Genomic DNA, 17609 nt, shown 5'->3' with positions numbered 1-17609 from the left:
TATATATATATTATGCAGCATTAAAATTAGCAAATGCAAAGGTTTTGATCCTGCAAACACTTAAGCGCAAGCAGAAGCTTTTTTTAAAAAAATGTAGTGCAGTTCAAGACATTTGGGGAAATGGCCTCTCATATGCAACATATTATTAATTTTTCAATACACAACATTCTGATGCTTAAAATTCATGAATTTATGTTAGAAGTGGATTAGTGTAGTACACAATCTATGCTTTATGGAAATGAACAAAAGGAAATTTGTGTCTACAATAATTATTATCAGGACTCGAATGCATATTTCTCCATATGTCTCTGGTCTTCTGCATAAACAACTACCTGACATTTAGAAGACACCTGAAGGCAGCCCTGCTCAGGGAAGTTTTTAATGTGTGACATGTTAATGTATTTTTTATCTTTGTTGGAAGCCGCCTACAGTGGCTGGGGAAGCCTAGCCAGATGGGCGGGGTGCAAATAAATAATAATAATAATAATAATATTTTTATTTGTTCAACAGCACCTAAAGTGGGAGGGCAACTAGACTGACTTTGATGCTAGATTCTAGAATGATGATAGAGAAGTCTGTTTGTAAGCATCTTGATAACATTGTAGTAATTGGTAGAGCTCAGCATGGATTTGTCAATAATAAATTATGCCAGACTAATCTTATCAGTTTTCAAAGTTGTTATTATTATTGGGTTACTAATTTAGTGGATTGTGGGACCGTGAACAAATTTATCTTGAGTTCCACAAAACATCTGACAAAGTTCTCTGTAATATCTGGGCTAGGGAACTGATTAAATGAAGGTTAGATAATAATACTGGTGGATTTCCAGCTGGTTTGGAAAACTATCCTCAGAGCATGCTCTTCAAAAATTCCTCATCAAACAGGATAGAGGTTCTGAGTGGGGTGCTCAAGAGCAGTGTCCACTGACAAAAGCCCCCCTAGACTTGTTGCAGTGAGGAGGAAGACTCCAGAGAAGAGGGCCTCATGCAGTGTGTCTTGCACAAGAGCATTCCCAAACCTAGTACCGATAGCATACCCTCCAACATTTCTGATGAAAATAGGGACATCCCATTCCATAATGATAATTCCACTATTTATACCCCACATTGGGTTGCCACTCTGGGCAGCTTCCAACATATTTAAATACACATATATAAAACATTAAACCATAAAAACTTTCCTATACAGGATTGCCTTCAGACAGTTCGGGGGTTGGATAACTCCATACCCTCCAACGTTTCTCCAGTGAAAACAGGGACATCCTAAGGAAAAGTGAGACTTTCCGGGATTAAATCAGAAACTGGGAAACTGAGATGTCCCTGTAAAATAGGGACACTTGGAGGGTCTGTGATACTGGTTGCCATGGAATGTACATCCAAGATTTTCTAGGAGTGTCCTCTTACATTGCAATCAACAATACCTTCTTCCAAGTATATGCTGAGATTGCAGATACAATCCTGATGCTTGTAAGGCTTGTAAATGCTTATAACATTTTGTCTATCACTAATCTGTTATATATTTATACATTTTGAGAAGTATTTTTGGGAAGGAGATTTAAGACAGATGTATTTATACTTTTGGATTTGAGATACTTATAAACAATATATTAGAAATGTTATGTATAAGATAGATACTTGTTATTTATAAATAGTGTATATATGAAACTCAGTGCAAATAAAAGTGTTGTATGGGAACCCCTTTTGGCTAGAGAAAGGAGCCTTTGCTATCTCCAAGACATAAGATTAAGCCTCTGCAGAATAGTGGGTGGGAGGAAAGAAACAATAAAATGCAGAAAATCAAGGTCTAATGAACATTATATATCTCATATAGGTATGCAAGAATTAAAATAGCTTACCAAACATAGGTCTATGCCAACTGAATGTAAATTGTTATATATTCTGTGAACAGAAAGTAAAATTTGGCAGGGTGCAATGTACATGAAACATTATTTAACAGAAAGCAAAGGAAGCGGCTTTGGTCCATAAGGAAAGAAACCCTCCAACACCCAGCTAGGCAATACCTTTACAGTATTAGGACTAACACACTAACCAACATGTCACAAAAGTGTGTAGAGCTTTCGAGGCCTCCAGAACTCTTCCTCAGGCAAAATGTTACACAAAGCAAGTGGTGGTGGTGGGGTCGAGGCAAAACTAAAAACAAAAAAGTACGAAAACTGGGCTAATATTGTAACCATCTGTTGAGTTTGCAGACGCAGTTCCAAGGTGGAAGTTGCAGGATTGAGGAAGCGCCCCCGTTAAGTTGTGGGTGAACATATCAGACGACACAGCAATTTTTCAAACAGCTCTTGTTTATTCACAGGCCAGAACAGAAGTGAAATGAAGGGTTCAGCCAGCGTGCTTATATAGAGCTCCACTACAACACAACAGTAACAACTTTCTGTAACTATCCAATCACTAAAGGTCACTTTCAATTCCTTATTTGCATATGTGGACCTGAGTGAAAACTATCTACAGTAACCCCCCCAGGGTGAGAACTTCAGTACATAACACGCCCCCCATGTGCCACAGGTACCAGGGGGATCCTTGTGCACTCCCCTACTCATTGGCAACTCCCAAGTGGTTCACTGGGGCTTAGTCCTATGGACGTGGGGCGAGGACTTCAGCCTTGCACAGCTAGAATTGGTGTAAAGAGCAAGGGCTGCTGCCCATTTATGAGGAGTTACAATTCCGGCTTGCAAGCCTGAAACGAAACACAAAAGGCTTTTTCTTGTTCCAAATCTGGCGTTTATCATTCTCAGGTAGCGGGAAAGTAAAAAGTAGAGCCCGAGGCTTAAGAATCGTGTTTTTTTTTATCGTGCTCAGCAACGTATTTTTGTAAACCCCTTCTCTTGTGACTGCTTTCCTAGTGCAAACGCTGCTTAACTAAACCCCATATTTAAAAGCTTCTCCAACGCTCAGCAATGCGCAGGATTGCACCATTCGCACACAGAGAAAGCAGAGAGGCTCGCGGCTGCGATGCGAACGCCCAAAAGTCCCTCGCGTCTACCTAACCTTCCCCTGTCGAGACGCACTTGCGTCGATGTATAGGGCAAGAGAGAAGCGCTTGATTGCCACCTCGCGGTTTACCCAATCCGGCGTCGGTTCCGGCAAGGGGCGGGTTGTTTACTTTGAGGCGCCGGAAGCAGCGCTTGGTCTTACGCTGCGGCGGTGGGCGTGGCTCCGCTCACCCTGCGGCTTTGGGTAGGGGAAGAGGGGCGGAGCGTGGCCGGCGAGTCGGCTGCGGACGGGCGTCCTTCCTCCTGCCTCCCCCCTCCTCTCTTGGCTTCGCCCGGAGGGAGGGAGGGGCGTCCGTCCGTGAGGGCGGCAGCGATGCTCTCCGCTCCGCGGCGCCGGCGGTGTGGGGCGGGCCCGTCGGGTCCTTGAGGCGGCGCCGAGAGACACCTTCCGCAGCCCCGCCACCCACCACCATGCCGTGCACCTGCGGGAACTGGCGGCGCTGGATCCGGCCTCTGGTGGCCACGGTCTACGTCGTGGGGCTGCTGCTGGCCGTGCCGCTCTGCGTGTGGGAGCTGCAGAAGCTGGAGGTGAGGGCGGAGCGGCGCCGGGGGGCGGAGAGAGGCGGCCCAGGGTGGGAATGGGGGGAAGAGGGGCAAACGCAGACCCCGCGCCCTCGGGTCTCCCACATGCGCTCGGCTTTGCTGACAGTCTTAACGCCGTCCTGAAACGCGCTTCTTCCGCGCACAACATGGAACGTGCGTCATGTGGGAATGCGCTTCGCGCTCTAGGCTTAGGAGGGACACGCAAAAGAAACAACGGACGGTGCTGGAGGTGAATGTGTCACGTGTCCCCCCTGCTCTCCATCCCGATGGTTTCTGGCCTTGAGGGATGATGATGATGAATCACCCGCCATTGTAGGCCCCAGCTGCCCTTCCAAGATAAAGCCAGACGTGTCACCGTGGGCATTATTCTAGGTATGTTTTGCAAGTATCCTTTGCCCTTTCAGAAAGGAAAAAGAGAACCTCCAGCAAGTTTTGCCTGGTTCAGAGGTGAGGTCAAGAAAGAGGGTTGTTCTAACAATGGTTTTCTCAAACAGCAGTAATTAAAATGAGAAAAAGAAAGAGGATTGACACATCCTGTCAAAACTCTGCAGCCCAACTCGCTTCTGGAAGGGCATATGTATCCTAGGGTCATCTTGGGTTGCAGAGCTCAAGTAAGAATGGTTTGCTTGCTTGACCCCAGGTAACCTAAATGTGATGTTTGCTACATAGGGAGCAAGTAGGAGGAAGTCTAGAAATACAGATATCTACATAAATACTCATCTGGAGCTGTTGCGAAGGCCAGCACCCTATAGTGAGACAGCAAGAGCATCAGTGGAGAGGACTAGAGTGTCAGCAGGTGAAGGGGATTTCTCTTGTCTGTACGATGTACTAAAGATTACAACAAATTCAGGTTTTCATGGGGGTAGGCAGTGCCACATAGAAAGATGCTATATTCATGTTTTTAGTTCATTGCCATCCCACTCAGAGCAGTTCATATGAGGCTAAAGGAGTTTATGAAAACACACAAACAGATGAACAGGGTTCATCTTTCAAAAACAGGATTCAAAAACAGCAACCAAACAGTAGCTCCCACGCTTAAAGAACAGTTTGTTTCTTAGTGCATGGACAAGTTGGCCAGGGAGGGGAAGGTAGTTAGAAGGAGTAACTTCAAGCTAATCCAGAAGCCAGGGGTGTGTATACTCCTGTCTTCCATTTCCAGAATCTCTCACAAGAGAGACTTACTTGACATAAGATCATTATGACGGAAGGGTTTAATCCAAAGAGACAGGCAGGTAGATGGTGCATTTGCCTGTTAATGGACATCATTTGGTTGGTGTGGGTCTTACTCTGAGGCAGACAATGCAGTGCTCTCCAGATGTGTTGGACTACATCTCTCATCATCCTTTGCCATTGGTCAAGCTTCCTGGGACTGATAGCAGTGTAGTCTGGAAATCTGGAGGGCACCACATTGTCTAACTTGTGGCACTAAGTGATGGATGCAAAGTGATGCCTTCTGCAAATGAAAGAATACAGAATAATGAATCTCAACACCTTCAATCTACATGTGAGTTATGGTAATTTCTGTCTTCACATTTGCTAGTCCATGTGGACTGGCACTTAAGTAAAACACACCTGCGCTAGTACCCCTTCCCTGTACCACAAGACATTCTTTGAATCTCTGTGCTCCTGCCTCCCCCTTTAGCATTTCCATATTTAAAGTAGGCAACTACCAGGGAATCCCTGTTACTCTTATGTAAGCCTTGGCAAGTTTAATTAATTGTTTAGTGAACTATTGCAGATATTTCTGTGCCTTCAAATAACAAGGTGCTCACAGGCTGGATCTGTAAGTATAAAGGTTTCTGGTGATGCTAACTATTCCCAATCATCTGTTGCTTAGACAGAAAGGTATAAAGAAGAAACAGGCTGTAGTTGTCTTTATGCACCCTGTCCTTGTGGCTGCTTTACATGACACAAGGAAAAATGGCTCCTCACATTTAAATGTTTACAGTAACATTTAAGAAGATGCATACATAAAACACACACTAAAATAAGCACTCTAATGATGCATATTAGAGCTGCCCATTGCAAACAAGATGGTATACATGCATTTTCCCTTAAACTACTAAGAAGTGTGTTATGGAAAGATCTGGACCAGGTTCTTGGCATTTAGCAGTATGTGTATTACTAACTTAAATCTTAGTGTAGAAGTGAAGGAACCTCTTATGCTGCAAGTTGCTCTTCTAAGTGTTCCTAACTTGATTCTTGGTTAGAACTGTGTGTGTTAGATATTTGGATCTAAAAGAAGTTGTAGCAGCTGTTGTAGCTAACCACACTTTAAATTTTGAGTCTAATAATGCAAAAATACTATATGTTTTAATTATTAACGCATGTTCTGCTCTTGGAAGAGAAGAGCCATTAAATATAGTACTGCTGCTTCAGAGAAAGCAATTTATGGATTGCTTTATCGGTTTTACTGTCATTGTTTCTCAAATTTCCGACTGTAATTTCTTGTGCTTGTGCTCTTCTTTTTTGTGTTGTTCAAGGTTGGAATCCATACCAAGGCATGGTTTATTGCTGGGATATTTTTATTGATGACAATACCAATATCTCTTTGGGGAATATTGCAACATTTAGTTCATTATACTCAACCTGAATTACAGAAACCAATAATAAGGTAACCTATCATATATGCTTCTGCTGGTTATTCCATATTAGCAATACAAACACTTGGTTAATTGCAAATGTGTTTTCTTATGACAGGATTCTATGGATGGTGCCAATTTACAGCCTAGACAGCGTAAGTATTTTTTCTCTCTTTTGGGGATTATTGAATTCTTGCTCTAGAAACCAGTTGAATAATCTAATGAACTTCTCATACTGTGATTTTTCACACGATACAACCTTTTTGTAAAATTGTAACCTCATTTCCATTAAGGTTTCCTGGCAGAAGCCCAGATGTGTGTGATTGAGGCATTTGTTAATATGTTGCTTTTCTGGAGTTTCATCCAGTAAGTCATACTCTGTGTTGATGGTTTGAAGCACGCTGATTTCAGTGGGTCATGTTACGTTTGCTTCATGTTATGTTTTTTTCAGGTTGCATCCTGCGGCAACCCGGAAGTACCCAAAAGGGTTACTTCTGGGTTTCGCTGCTCTCGCATGCACAGTAGCGCCAAATCGCGCTTCGCGCATGCGCACAAGCTCCAAATCATGCCACGCACCTGCGCAGATATGGCGCTTCAGGTTGCGGACTTTTCACGTTGCAAACGGGCCTACGGAATGGATCCTGTTCGCAAACAGAGCTACCACTGTACAACTCACTGAGCATTAATTCACTGGAAAATAAGACGTAATGCAACTGAAAGTAGACAAGTACATATTTGTATCTAATGTGAACCATAAGGCCTATATACAGAGCATGTTGCTTCTGTTTTGCAGAGTACTAGCTCATTGTTTGCTTTGTTTTGTAACACTGTTTGCCTTGTTTGCAACAGCAAATACAGGCTCTAAAGGATATATTGGGAAGTACAGTGGTGCCTCGCAAGACGAAATTAATTCGTTCCGCGAGTTTTTTCTTCTTGCGAGTTTTTTGTCTTGCAAAGCACGGTTTCCCATAGGAATGCATTGAAAATCAATTAATGCGTTCCTATGTAGACCGCTTGCCAGGCTGGCGGTGCGGAGAAGGGCTTTTCTTCCCACCGAAAGCCTTCAGGACAGGTACGGGAACAGAGGGGAAGGCACGCAGCGCTTCTCCTCTGTTCCCGGGGCTTGCGGTGGGAGGAGGGTTTTTCCTCCCCACTGCCAACATTCAGAACAGCATTCTGAATGTTGGCGGTGGGAAGGAAGACCCTCCTCCCACCGCAAGTCTTCAGGACAGCCATCCGAAGCCTGGCGGCGGGAGAAGGTCTCTCCGCCCCACCGCCAGCCTTCGGAGGAGCCTTCTGAAGCCTGGTGGCGGGAGGAGGTCTCTCCGCCCCACCGCCAGACTTCGGAGCAGCCTTCCGAAGGCTGGCGGCGGGAGGAGGTCTCTCTGCCCCACTGCCAGCCTTCGGAGGAGCCTTCCGAAGCCTGGCGGCGGGAGGAAGTCTCTCCGCCCCACCGCCAGCCTTCGGAGCAGCCTTCCGAAGGCTGGCGGCGGGAGGAGGTCTCTCCGCCCCACCGCCAGCCTTCGGAGGAGGTCCGAGGACAGTGGGGAAGACGCGCTGCGCTTCCCTGCTGTCCCGGAGATTTCCCTATGGGCTTTCGTCTTGTGAAGGAAGCCCATAGGGAAATTCGTTTTGCGAAGCACCTCTAAAACGGAAAACCCTTTCGTCTAGCGGGTTTTCCGTCTTGCGAGGCGTTTGTCTTGCGGGGCACCACTGTACGTCCCATTTAGCTCAATTGGATTTAATTTAGTTAAACCATAGGATTGAGCTATAAGCCTTTCTTAATTATTGAATGTTTAACTGCAGCACAGAGTTCTGTAAATTATTTATTTAATTTTTATACTGGCAAACAATAATATTTTGAAAGAAAATGTAATAGAATGGAATCTCAGTGTAAACTGCAGTGCGTGTGTGTCTAATCTAATGTCTTTTTCTTTGATAGTGGATAGCATTGAAATATCCCAGTATTGCAATATATGTGGATACTTGTAGAGAATGCTATGAAGCTTATGTCATCTATAACTTCATGGTCTTCCTTTCAAATTACCTGACCAATCGGTATCCAAATCTAGTGTTAATCCTAGAAGCCAAAGATCAGCAAAGGCATCTACCACCATTGTGTTGCTGTCCACCATGGGCTATGGGAGAGTGAGTACATCATACCGTTCTTTTTTCAAAGCTTATGTTCATGTCATTATGGATATTACCTCTTGGATTCGTGTAAGATTTAACACACTTTTTTTTGCTATATGTGGCACTAGTTTCCATTGATGCTCCAAAGAGTTCTTGAAAAGCACATTTTTAAAAAATACTTCGGGAAATTGTTTCCTGAAAATAGGACTTGTTAGTGAAAGGATTTGTTTTCCCCAGAAGCAGTTGGTAGCTTCATTGACTGCTCTAAAAGAATGAGTGAATGCTGTAGGGTAGTACTGTACAGCAGTTAGATTTCAGGGATTGACTGCTCACTTAGCTTCTCCCCCTGACTTGTAGTAGCTTTCGGTGGGGGCTGCTGCTTTCTCTATTCCAGAATGCAACAGGATGGAGAATGCACCTTTGTAGTGCCATCATATGGCAGCCTTCCCTGGGAAGGAACAAAATGACCCAAGTTTCCTTGTTGGTGCAGTCTCTCTCCCAGCAAGGTAGCCTTTCAATGATGATTAATGTCTGGACTCTTTGATTGAAAGGACACAACAGGATATGAAGAAATAAGACAGAACGTCTTGACCACAATTAAGATGAAGGTTTTGCCAAAGTTTCTATTCTAGTTTTAACCCTTCCAATAAAAGGTGTGCAGTTGAAATTCAAGACTTGTAACAAGTTTCTTTGAAACTATAAATGCCAAAAGTTAATGTGTATTATGCAGCTGTGTCTTTGAAAGGTGAGATACCATCAACATATTTTGATAAATAGCAGCATACAACTCATTGAATATCTATGTGATGGTTAGAACCTAAAAGTAATAATTATTAGTTAGGAATGGATGTAGCCATCCTGTTACCTTGCTGGATCTGGCTGCAAAACAGCATCTCTGCAATTTGTATAGGATACTGATAAGATAGAACTCTACAGGTGCCTGTGTTTTTCCACATGGTAGAGCTGTAGAAGTGGGAAAATATATTGAAATAATGTAAGATAAAATATTAGAAATATTCCCGTATGAAATGGTGATTCTTAAATCCATCAGTTATAGTTTAGTCTATAAAGGTGTTGCAACAAGAAAATGTCTAGGACACATTATTAACTATGACTTAACATTTTTAAAGTGTTTTGATTGAAAAGCACAATGGTATGTAAATGTTAGGGTATTCTTGCTAGCAGTTGTATTTAACTCTGTAAGTTTCCCCCCAGAATATATTACATAAAGAGTTTCAGCTATATTCTGAGTTAGTCTTTGTGATATACAGGAACTTTGTTGTGTGAAATGAGAGTTCTGGATGCTAATATTTACAGTAAAAGTAGAATATATGGTTTTCTGTGTTGCAGCTTTGAATGAACTGAACTCAGTCTGTGTCTTTTTCATAGGGTGCTGTTGTTCAGGTGCAAGCTTGGTGTTTTGCAGTATACAGTGGTCAGACCATTCACCACTATTATTGCTTTGTAAGTATGAAGAAATATTTTAGCCTCAAAATGCTATATATAGATGTATCACTTTGCTGGTGATGTGAGGTGAGACTATTATCTGCTAGAAAATTCTCCGGAGAATATTCTCCACAAACTGTAAATTCTAATGTAAGAACCAGTTTTACAACCCACGTTAAAAAAATGTAGTAAATAATAAGTCAGGCTGTGATATTGCCAGTGTAAGTAATGAATAATGGTTTTTTTGATCCAGTTACATTACTGGGCATTGTGTCATTCACCATTGGCAGTTCTGAAATGTGAGCTACAGAAAACATTTTAATTTTTTTTTTTTAGTTTTAAAAATGCTATTCATTTAATTTGATGAACATTTGAATTTGTATGTATTTCAACTCTATGTAATAACCTTTTTTTCTATTTTGGTGTGACGTTATTCTTAGCAATTCAATACCCTTGGCCATACAGTGTGATTTTTTTGATATATTTTTTTACAGAAAGTAGCTTTAATTTTTTATACACTTAAAATACCTAGGCCTATGTGTAACAGCATGTGAGGTGACCTTGATTTAAACAGTTGAAATTTCTATATTTTTATTTAGTGCCAGTAACTGGTTTTTGCAGTGCCATTCAGTGGTACACAGTGCCATTTACCAGAGGTTGACATAGTGAAATATATTATCATATAATGACAATATATTTAATGTTAATGGTTTCTTTTTTATATGTATGCATATAGTTTTGTTTATCAAGCTGTGTTTTAGTCACATGCATATAGTTATTAAGTGTTAGAGCTGTTCGAAGCACAAGATAGCCTATTACTGAATTTACTTGAATTTTCAATTTCAAGTTTGGTGCAAAAAAATCAAAGAATGTGAATTCACTGCATTGCCCCATTGAATAAAAGTAGCTGTACAGTTTTTGGTTGCCATCTGAACAAGTTTACCCATGAATAAACATGTATATTAACTAATTATCCCAGGTCGCAAGGTGATTAGATTGGTCTCAACTAGGGCCAGGGCCTTTTCAGTACTGGCCCCAACTTGGTGGAACACTCTGTCACAAGAGACTAGGGCCCTGCGGGACTTGACATCTTTCCGCAGGGCCTGCAAGACAGAGCTGTTCCGCCTGGTCTTTGGTTTGGACTCAGTCTGACCCTTATGTTTCCCTCCCCTTATGGTCTTGATTTATCGGCTACTTTTAAAATGAGGCTGCATTTTAAATTGCATTTTAACCTGTATTTTAAATTGCCCCCCCATTATGTTTTTACTGTGATTTTATTGGTGTTAGCCGCCCGAGCCCGGCTCTGGCTGGGGAGGGCGGGGTATAAATAAAAATAATAATTATTTAAATGAAAATTCTCTAATATCTCATTAATCGAGAATATTCTCAAGAATATTCTCCAAAAGATTATTCTTGAGAATTTAACATCACTACTTTGCTCTTCTTTTCACTCTTTTTTTGGTTTGGATAGCTGTGCTGTTACACCGGTCTCTGTCTTCTAACCTTAAAGACAATTGTTCATGTAGACAATCAACTATAAACTTTTTCTAAAGTGGAGCTTAAGTAATCTAAAAGATGGTGTTTCCTCCCATGCTTTACTATGCATAACCATCCCCAAAGTAATTTTTCTCTAATACAGTAATTTATATTAATCAGGTTTTAATTCTTTGAGTGATATCCAATTGTTGTGTCCCTCTTGTACAGAAAGAACTTCTCTTCCTGCTGCATATCCATAAGGTCTACCAAAGTTTGGTCTTGGCTTACCACTCATGGTATGTTTGGCAGAAACAAACTGTTGTCTGGGTTCAGATAACATGCCAAACTCTGGCTTTTTAAATCTGCATTGTAGCAGCAACGGGAGGATAACTGTGGGAACTTCAGAGCAGCATGCACTAGTGCACCCATAGTTAGTTTTACATGATGGTTTAACATGACATTTGAACTGGACAATTGAATAGAATAGAACTCCTGTGTGGAGGAATGCAACCATAGCTCCTGAATTTTCTGAGCAATGTTTTGTATTAAACTCTTTCAGAATATGTGAATTGGTTGGTGTATACGATGAAGGAAACTTTAGCTTCAAAAATGCTTGGACCTATTTGGTTTTTTTCAACAATATCTCCCAGCTTGTGAGTAACAGAATTTGAGTTTTCTTTCTCTTTGGAGTGATATTTAAGTGTTTTATTTTTTAAAAATTAAAGATCTTAACAATTGTTGTATGCAGAACATATTTTTGATTAGGTGCTTTTATCTTTACATACATTACACATAGAAAATTAAGATTATGTGAGAACTTAACTTTGGTTCTAAATATGGTGCTATGGATTTTATTGTGTTATTGTACATCTATTTAATCGGTTTTAGAGGCTGCCCTGAAGACTCTGAAAGGTGGGATGATACTGCTTTATATTTATATCCCATGTATTTTCCATCATGAAACCCACAGTGATATACATGTGGTTCCCTAGTGGTCACCCATCCAGGCACTGATCAGACCAAGATGTGCTTAGCTTCAGCAAAGTGGTGGCTTCCTTCTCTTTGCAGAAAGAAACAGAGAAATATACTTGGGAATAAAGGAAGCTTATGGCAGCAGCATTCTGGGGTTTGAGACAGGTGTCCTTCCCAGGTCTAGATGGAGAAGTCAGTGATTATACCTGTGATATTTTGCATGATATGCATGTGCTTTGGCACTGAGCTTTGACCGCCTAGCCATAGATGTTTTTAACTGTTTGGAACAAGAATTGAATTGGCTTGATATGTTCCGGGGCATTGTTGGTATTGATGAAATGTAGGAGTTTTGTGTGTTCCCACTGCAAATTGCTAAACATTTCTATCCCTCTGTTCTAGTTTGCCATGTACTGCCTTGTGTTGTTCTATAAAGTACTGCGGGAAGAACTAAACCCAATCAAACCTGTAGGGAAATTTCTGTGTGTAAAGATGGTGGTTTTTGTTTCTTTTTGGTAAGTGTTGTAAGCTTTTTTGTGTAAAACCTGTTGTGCACATGTCTAAATGCATATGGATACTTAAGTGTTTGTCTGAAAACAAATAGTAATATAATAAGTCTTGTTTCTGTTTTTATTTAAATTGCTTAACAGCACAATCCTGTTCATGTTTACTTGGAAGTAAATCTCTTTGGGGCTTACTCCCAAATAAGTGTGTGCATTTATAGCCACCTTTATCATTTCCAGGGAGCTCAATATGATGTACGTGGTTCTCCCCCTCCCCATTTTATCCTTCCAACTACCCTGTGAGGTAGGCTAGGCTGTGAGACACTGACTGGCCCAAGGTCGCTCAGTGAGCTTCATAACTGAGCAGGGATTTGAACCTTGGGTTCCTGGATCCTAGTTTGACACTCTAAACACTGCACCATATTGGCTCTCTATAGCAAACTGGATTCACCCATGCAAGGTGTTGTACAATAGTGAAAAGACCAGCCTTCTTCTGTGCTTAAAATTGCCGTGGTGTTTTTTAAAAAAAGTTTTGTGTTTAAAAACATTTTCATGTAACTTCAAAATAGCTAAGGGTACAACCAGTTTTAGCTCTCTTATCTAATTCATTCTAAAGTTTTAGCACAGATTTCCAGTTTACGCTGAAACCTTTCTCCATACTGACAGATCATCTTTGATCTCTTTCCAGAGACACCTCTTAGCCTAGCACTACAGTTTGCGTGGAAGTTCCTTTTTTGTGGGTGATGCACATTCACTGTTCCTGTGTGAGCATAATGGCCACAGGGCTTGCAAGTTCATATTTCTAGCGTTTTATTGATCGGCTTTGTGATCTTAGTATCTTTCACAGATTGTTTTTCTTTTTTCTAACCTTACAATAAAAGCTCACTAGAACTTTAGACCAGAACCTGTCTCTCAACTGTGTTAGCTTCTGTGTGGTGATAACCCAATCTCTTCTAAGAATGTCAATTTTGTATAGGCAAGCTGCACTTATTGCATTGTTGGTGAAAGTCGGTGTTATCTCTGAAACACACACATGGGAATGGAAAAGTGTTGAAGCAGTGGCAACTGGTCTACAGGTAAGTTGGAACTGCTGTTGTAAACATAAGCCTTCCAGCGCCCTACATCCTTTGGAATAGATAAAAGGGGCAGATTGGTCTTTGAAGCAAAAGCATTATGGATACATGTAGCTACTTTTTTCACTGAGAGTGAGCAATAGTTATCAGGTAACTAGCCAACCAGCTCCATTGATCAAACTGTCCTACAACACATATCTGTAAATATGCAGGTAAATTTAAGCGCTTAAAACTAGTTTTCTAATGGTGTGACTAGTATACTCTTAATAGCTATGCCATCTGCATTGGCCTGCATGAGCACAGTCCTTTCAGTATCATGTTTTGCTTTTTGTCTTCTCTACTAGGTGCGAGAAGGCAATATTTACTCTAAATTTAATATTTAGTTGGTTGCCTGGGGGTTGCTGTCCTAATTTAACCGAAGTATGAGAATAGACTTGGCTGATGGTCCCACTATATGTTTAAGCTTGTGTAAAACACATGAAGTTTCTGGAATACTCTTATTCCGTAAAAGGTAGTTTGTGGTTAATTGGCCTTCAAGTAAGTCTAAAGGAGCTGCTGCGAGGAATACATTACATGGTTGCATATGTGGGGCTGAATAGGACTGAATTTGGATTCTTTTGTTTCAGGATTTTATTATCTGTGTGGAGATGTTCTTTGCTGCAATTGCTCATCACTACAGTTTTTCCTACAAACCTTATGTGCAGCAAGCTGAAGAAGGATCATGCTTTGATTCTTTTCTTGCAATGTGGGATATTTCTGATATCAGGGCAGATGTAACTGAACAAGTTCGCAATGTTGGTAAGTGAGAAGGATAAAAATGCATCCCTAGGGAAAAACTGATGTAAACATTTGAGTTTTCTGAAGATGCCACATGAGCCGTATTGCTAGGTCATTTTTCTATTAACTGCAGTGCCAGACCTATGAGAATAATTTGTTTTTAAATACCTTCCTTTTAGGAAGAACAGTTTTTGGTCAGCCAAGGAAAATGTTTTTTGGTGAAGATTATGAACAGAATGAACATACAAGTTTGCTGTCATCGTCCACCCAGGATCCAATTTCTACTGCTTCTTCAATACCATCATCACCTGTGGGCCACTATCAAGGGTTTGGGCATACGTTGACTCCAACAATGCCTCCTGAACCAATATCTGATGTCTTGTGTAAATCAGCAGAAGACAGTGAGAATCCTCCAACAGAGAAGCCTCTGGATGAAAGTTAGACAACTCTTTTCTCAAATGTTTTGGGATTTGCCTGGATGATGCTCCTATGTTTGGTTTTTTTGGCCTTGGGGACCTCATTCTTCCCAGAAGAATGTCAGCTGCACCAAGCGGCACATAAAACAAAACAGATAATGGCATTTAATTTTAAATGGGGAATTTATGAAGTATCACTGAAAGAGCCTATTGGTGCCAGTCATATAATTAAATTATTACAGTAAATTGAGTAGCCAATGCTGCTTGGTTCAAAAACCTGCCTCTGTAATTGGAGAGAGGTAGATAGTTTGGGATGTTGACTCTCCTCTCAAAGTAATTGCACCATCCCAGAATACTGTCTTATCAGCATGCCAGAATTGCTGCCAAGCTGCTGGAGAACTTAGCTGGAGCAGTAAATGAAATCATTCTTTTAACAATACTGGCATATATGTGCCACAGTCCAGTTAAGCAGAAGTTCTTGGACTTGAGCATTATATGCTGCATTGGCTCTAAATTTTGTTGTTAATGTATTAAGTGTATCTTGGCCTTTCACATACTGGAAGTTGCTCTGGAGGGTAATAATCTACTACTGCTTCCTGTTAGCACAGAGATTACCACTAGAGCAACAGAACTCCTCTCTAGACCCTCCCCAGATGTGTCACAGGATTGAAGAAACAGATTTAGGGGATGCACGGGGTGAGGTGGGGAATTCCTGTTGTTTGTGGTAGTTCTTGTTCTAATAGAACTACTTGATGATAAACTGAATACAACTCAGAGTCTAAAGGCATTCTAATTAGGGAGTTAAAATGAAACAAGGCTTTTTATTGAAAAACTGATCAGTGTTCCTGTATTTTTGTCTCAAAAAACTCATAGGATTACCAGTGGTTCATCAATTAATCTGTGCTCCTCTTATCATGCGGATACCATTTTAATGCCTACTATTCTTGAATTTATAGTATATTTGCCTTCCAAAAATGTATCTAGAATCAAGTAAGCTTTGAAATACTAATGCAGAATGTAACAACTTACTGTTTTAAGGACTTGCACATCTGGTCAACAAAAGGGACTTGTTACCCATTCTCACATTTGTATCTGCATTGCATGCTTGCTGTCTTACCTTCATATAAAATGCTGCAGCAAGGTTTACATTAAGTGGCATCTTCAGAGAGAACTCAAGCTATTTTTAGCATTCAGGTGCCCTTTACAGGAATTGAGTTTTTAACTGTTTTGTGGCTGCTACGGTGAACTCATCCTACAAGTGCTTTTGCAGTACTAGTGTGTTATGTAAATACTTGGCCTTATTCACTAGGCTGCATATTTTATGGATAAATTTGGTGTGTCCTTAAAGTGGTTAAAGGGCAAATCATTGCCTTTATTGTACATAATCAAATAAAATTTTATTAACTCTTACTTTGCACTCCTTCAATGTTGAGATGAACGAATAATACTCTTGAGCTCCTTTTCATGGTATTTTTTTTTAATGGTTAACTATTGACTCTGATGGGAGAGGCATCTCACCCCTCCCCCCCATTCCTAGATCACACAAATCAAGGGAAGACCAAAAGATAATGCTCACCAATAGTTTAGTTCCTATGCTTAATTTCAAAGGGGCAAATATTCTCTTGAGTGTAAACAATGCCTTCCTTAACCACAGGTGGGTTTACTCCAGGAAAAAAGGGCAAAGGCTAGGCTATAGAGGCACATTGTCTTTTAGCAATTAGAATTTTCTGGTGCTTCTCTGTCTTGCTTTTCATCCTGTGGTTTGTTGCCATCTAGGAATACTGCCTGTAAGCTTGATTTAGGCATCTTAGCAATGAACATGGACTTCAGCAAAAGGATGGTGGGGTAATCTGTGGTGAGCCATTTTTGGCTCCTTCAAGGAGGTGGAATCTTCCCTCCAAGTTTATTAATGGTAACTTAACCAACTCTGCATTGTTGGCTGTCCCAGGAGTGGGGTGTGAACATTAAAACTAAACCGATTTATGCTTTTTGCCTCTTTCTAACATTTGTTTATGGTGCCTTGTTTCTGGTTGACTAGCTACTGCAGCTCCAGCAGTTTGGAGCTGCAGGGTAGGGCTATTCTGTGTGCCTTTTCTTTCCCCACTGCCCTTTTTTGGTCTGCTAACGTCCACTCTGGGGCTTTGTTCATTTTTCTCCATGTCTTCTTTGTTTTCCTCTTGTCCTTTTCTCCCTATCTCATTTCAGTCTTTGCAGGGCTGTTCCTTCTTTATACTCATTACTCGTCTTTCTGCTTTGTGTGACCACTATTGGTTAGCCAGCTGCTTGTTAGATGGACACTGCTTTCATACTGCAGTCACTGCAAGTGATGCTACTTCAGTGCTCCCAGCACAGGGGAAAGGAAGTTCATGCTGGCCAAGATACTTCGGTAGACAGTAGTAACATCTGTGTGATTATGGTATTTTACATGCAGAAACAGAACTACATCCCATGATTTAAAAGAAGCTGTTTGTCTTCTAGATCACAATTAGATACAGCCAAACCATACCTAAAATCTTTTTCTTACCCATTAAGGATTTTTCATCCTTCCTGAAACTAGTGTTACTGGATCTGTTATCTGCTAGTTTTCACAAAAAAATGTTTAGCATGTTGTAATTTATGTTTAGGCATTTACAACAAAAAGGTTCTCACCACTGCCACCTCTCAAGAAACTACTT

The 17609-nt window shown here is 41.0% G+C and overlaps 1 protein-coding gene across 1 annotated transcript; it reads left to right on the top strand.

Annotated features, from left to right (window-relative positions):
- Positions 1-3295: 3295 nt before the first annotated feature.
- On the top strand, positions 3296-16344 carry TMEM184C (transmembrane protein 184C). Its single transcript, XM_053403176.1, has 10 exons — positions 3296-3544; positions 6043-6173; positions 6260-6296; positions 8084-8289; positions 9664-9738; positions 11756-11849; positions 12568-12680; positions 13645-13744; positions 14368-14539; positions 14698-16344. The coding sequence occupies exons 1-10, from the start codon at positions 3428-3430 to the stop codon at positions 14958-14960; spliced, it is 1308 nt and encodes a 435-aa protein (XP_053259151.1). The 5' UTR covers positions 3296-3427; the 3' UTR covers positions 14961-16344.
- The last annotated feature ends 1265 nt before the right edge of the window (positions 16345-17609 follow it).

The sequence above is a fragment of the Podarcis raffonei genome, chromosome 9, assembly GCF_027172205.1.
Source record: "Podarcis raffonei isolate rPodRaf1 chromosome 9, rPodRaf1.pri, whole genome shotgun sequence".
Lineage (NCBI taxonomy): Eukaryota > Metazoa > Chordata > Lepidosauria > Squamata > Lacertidae > Podarcis > Podarcis raffonei.
This window is presented reverse-complemented; position numbering and strand designations above follow the sequence as displayed.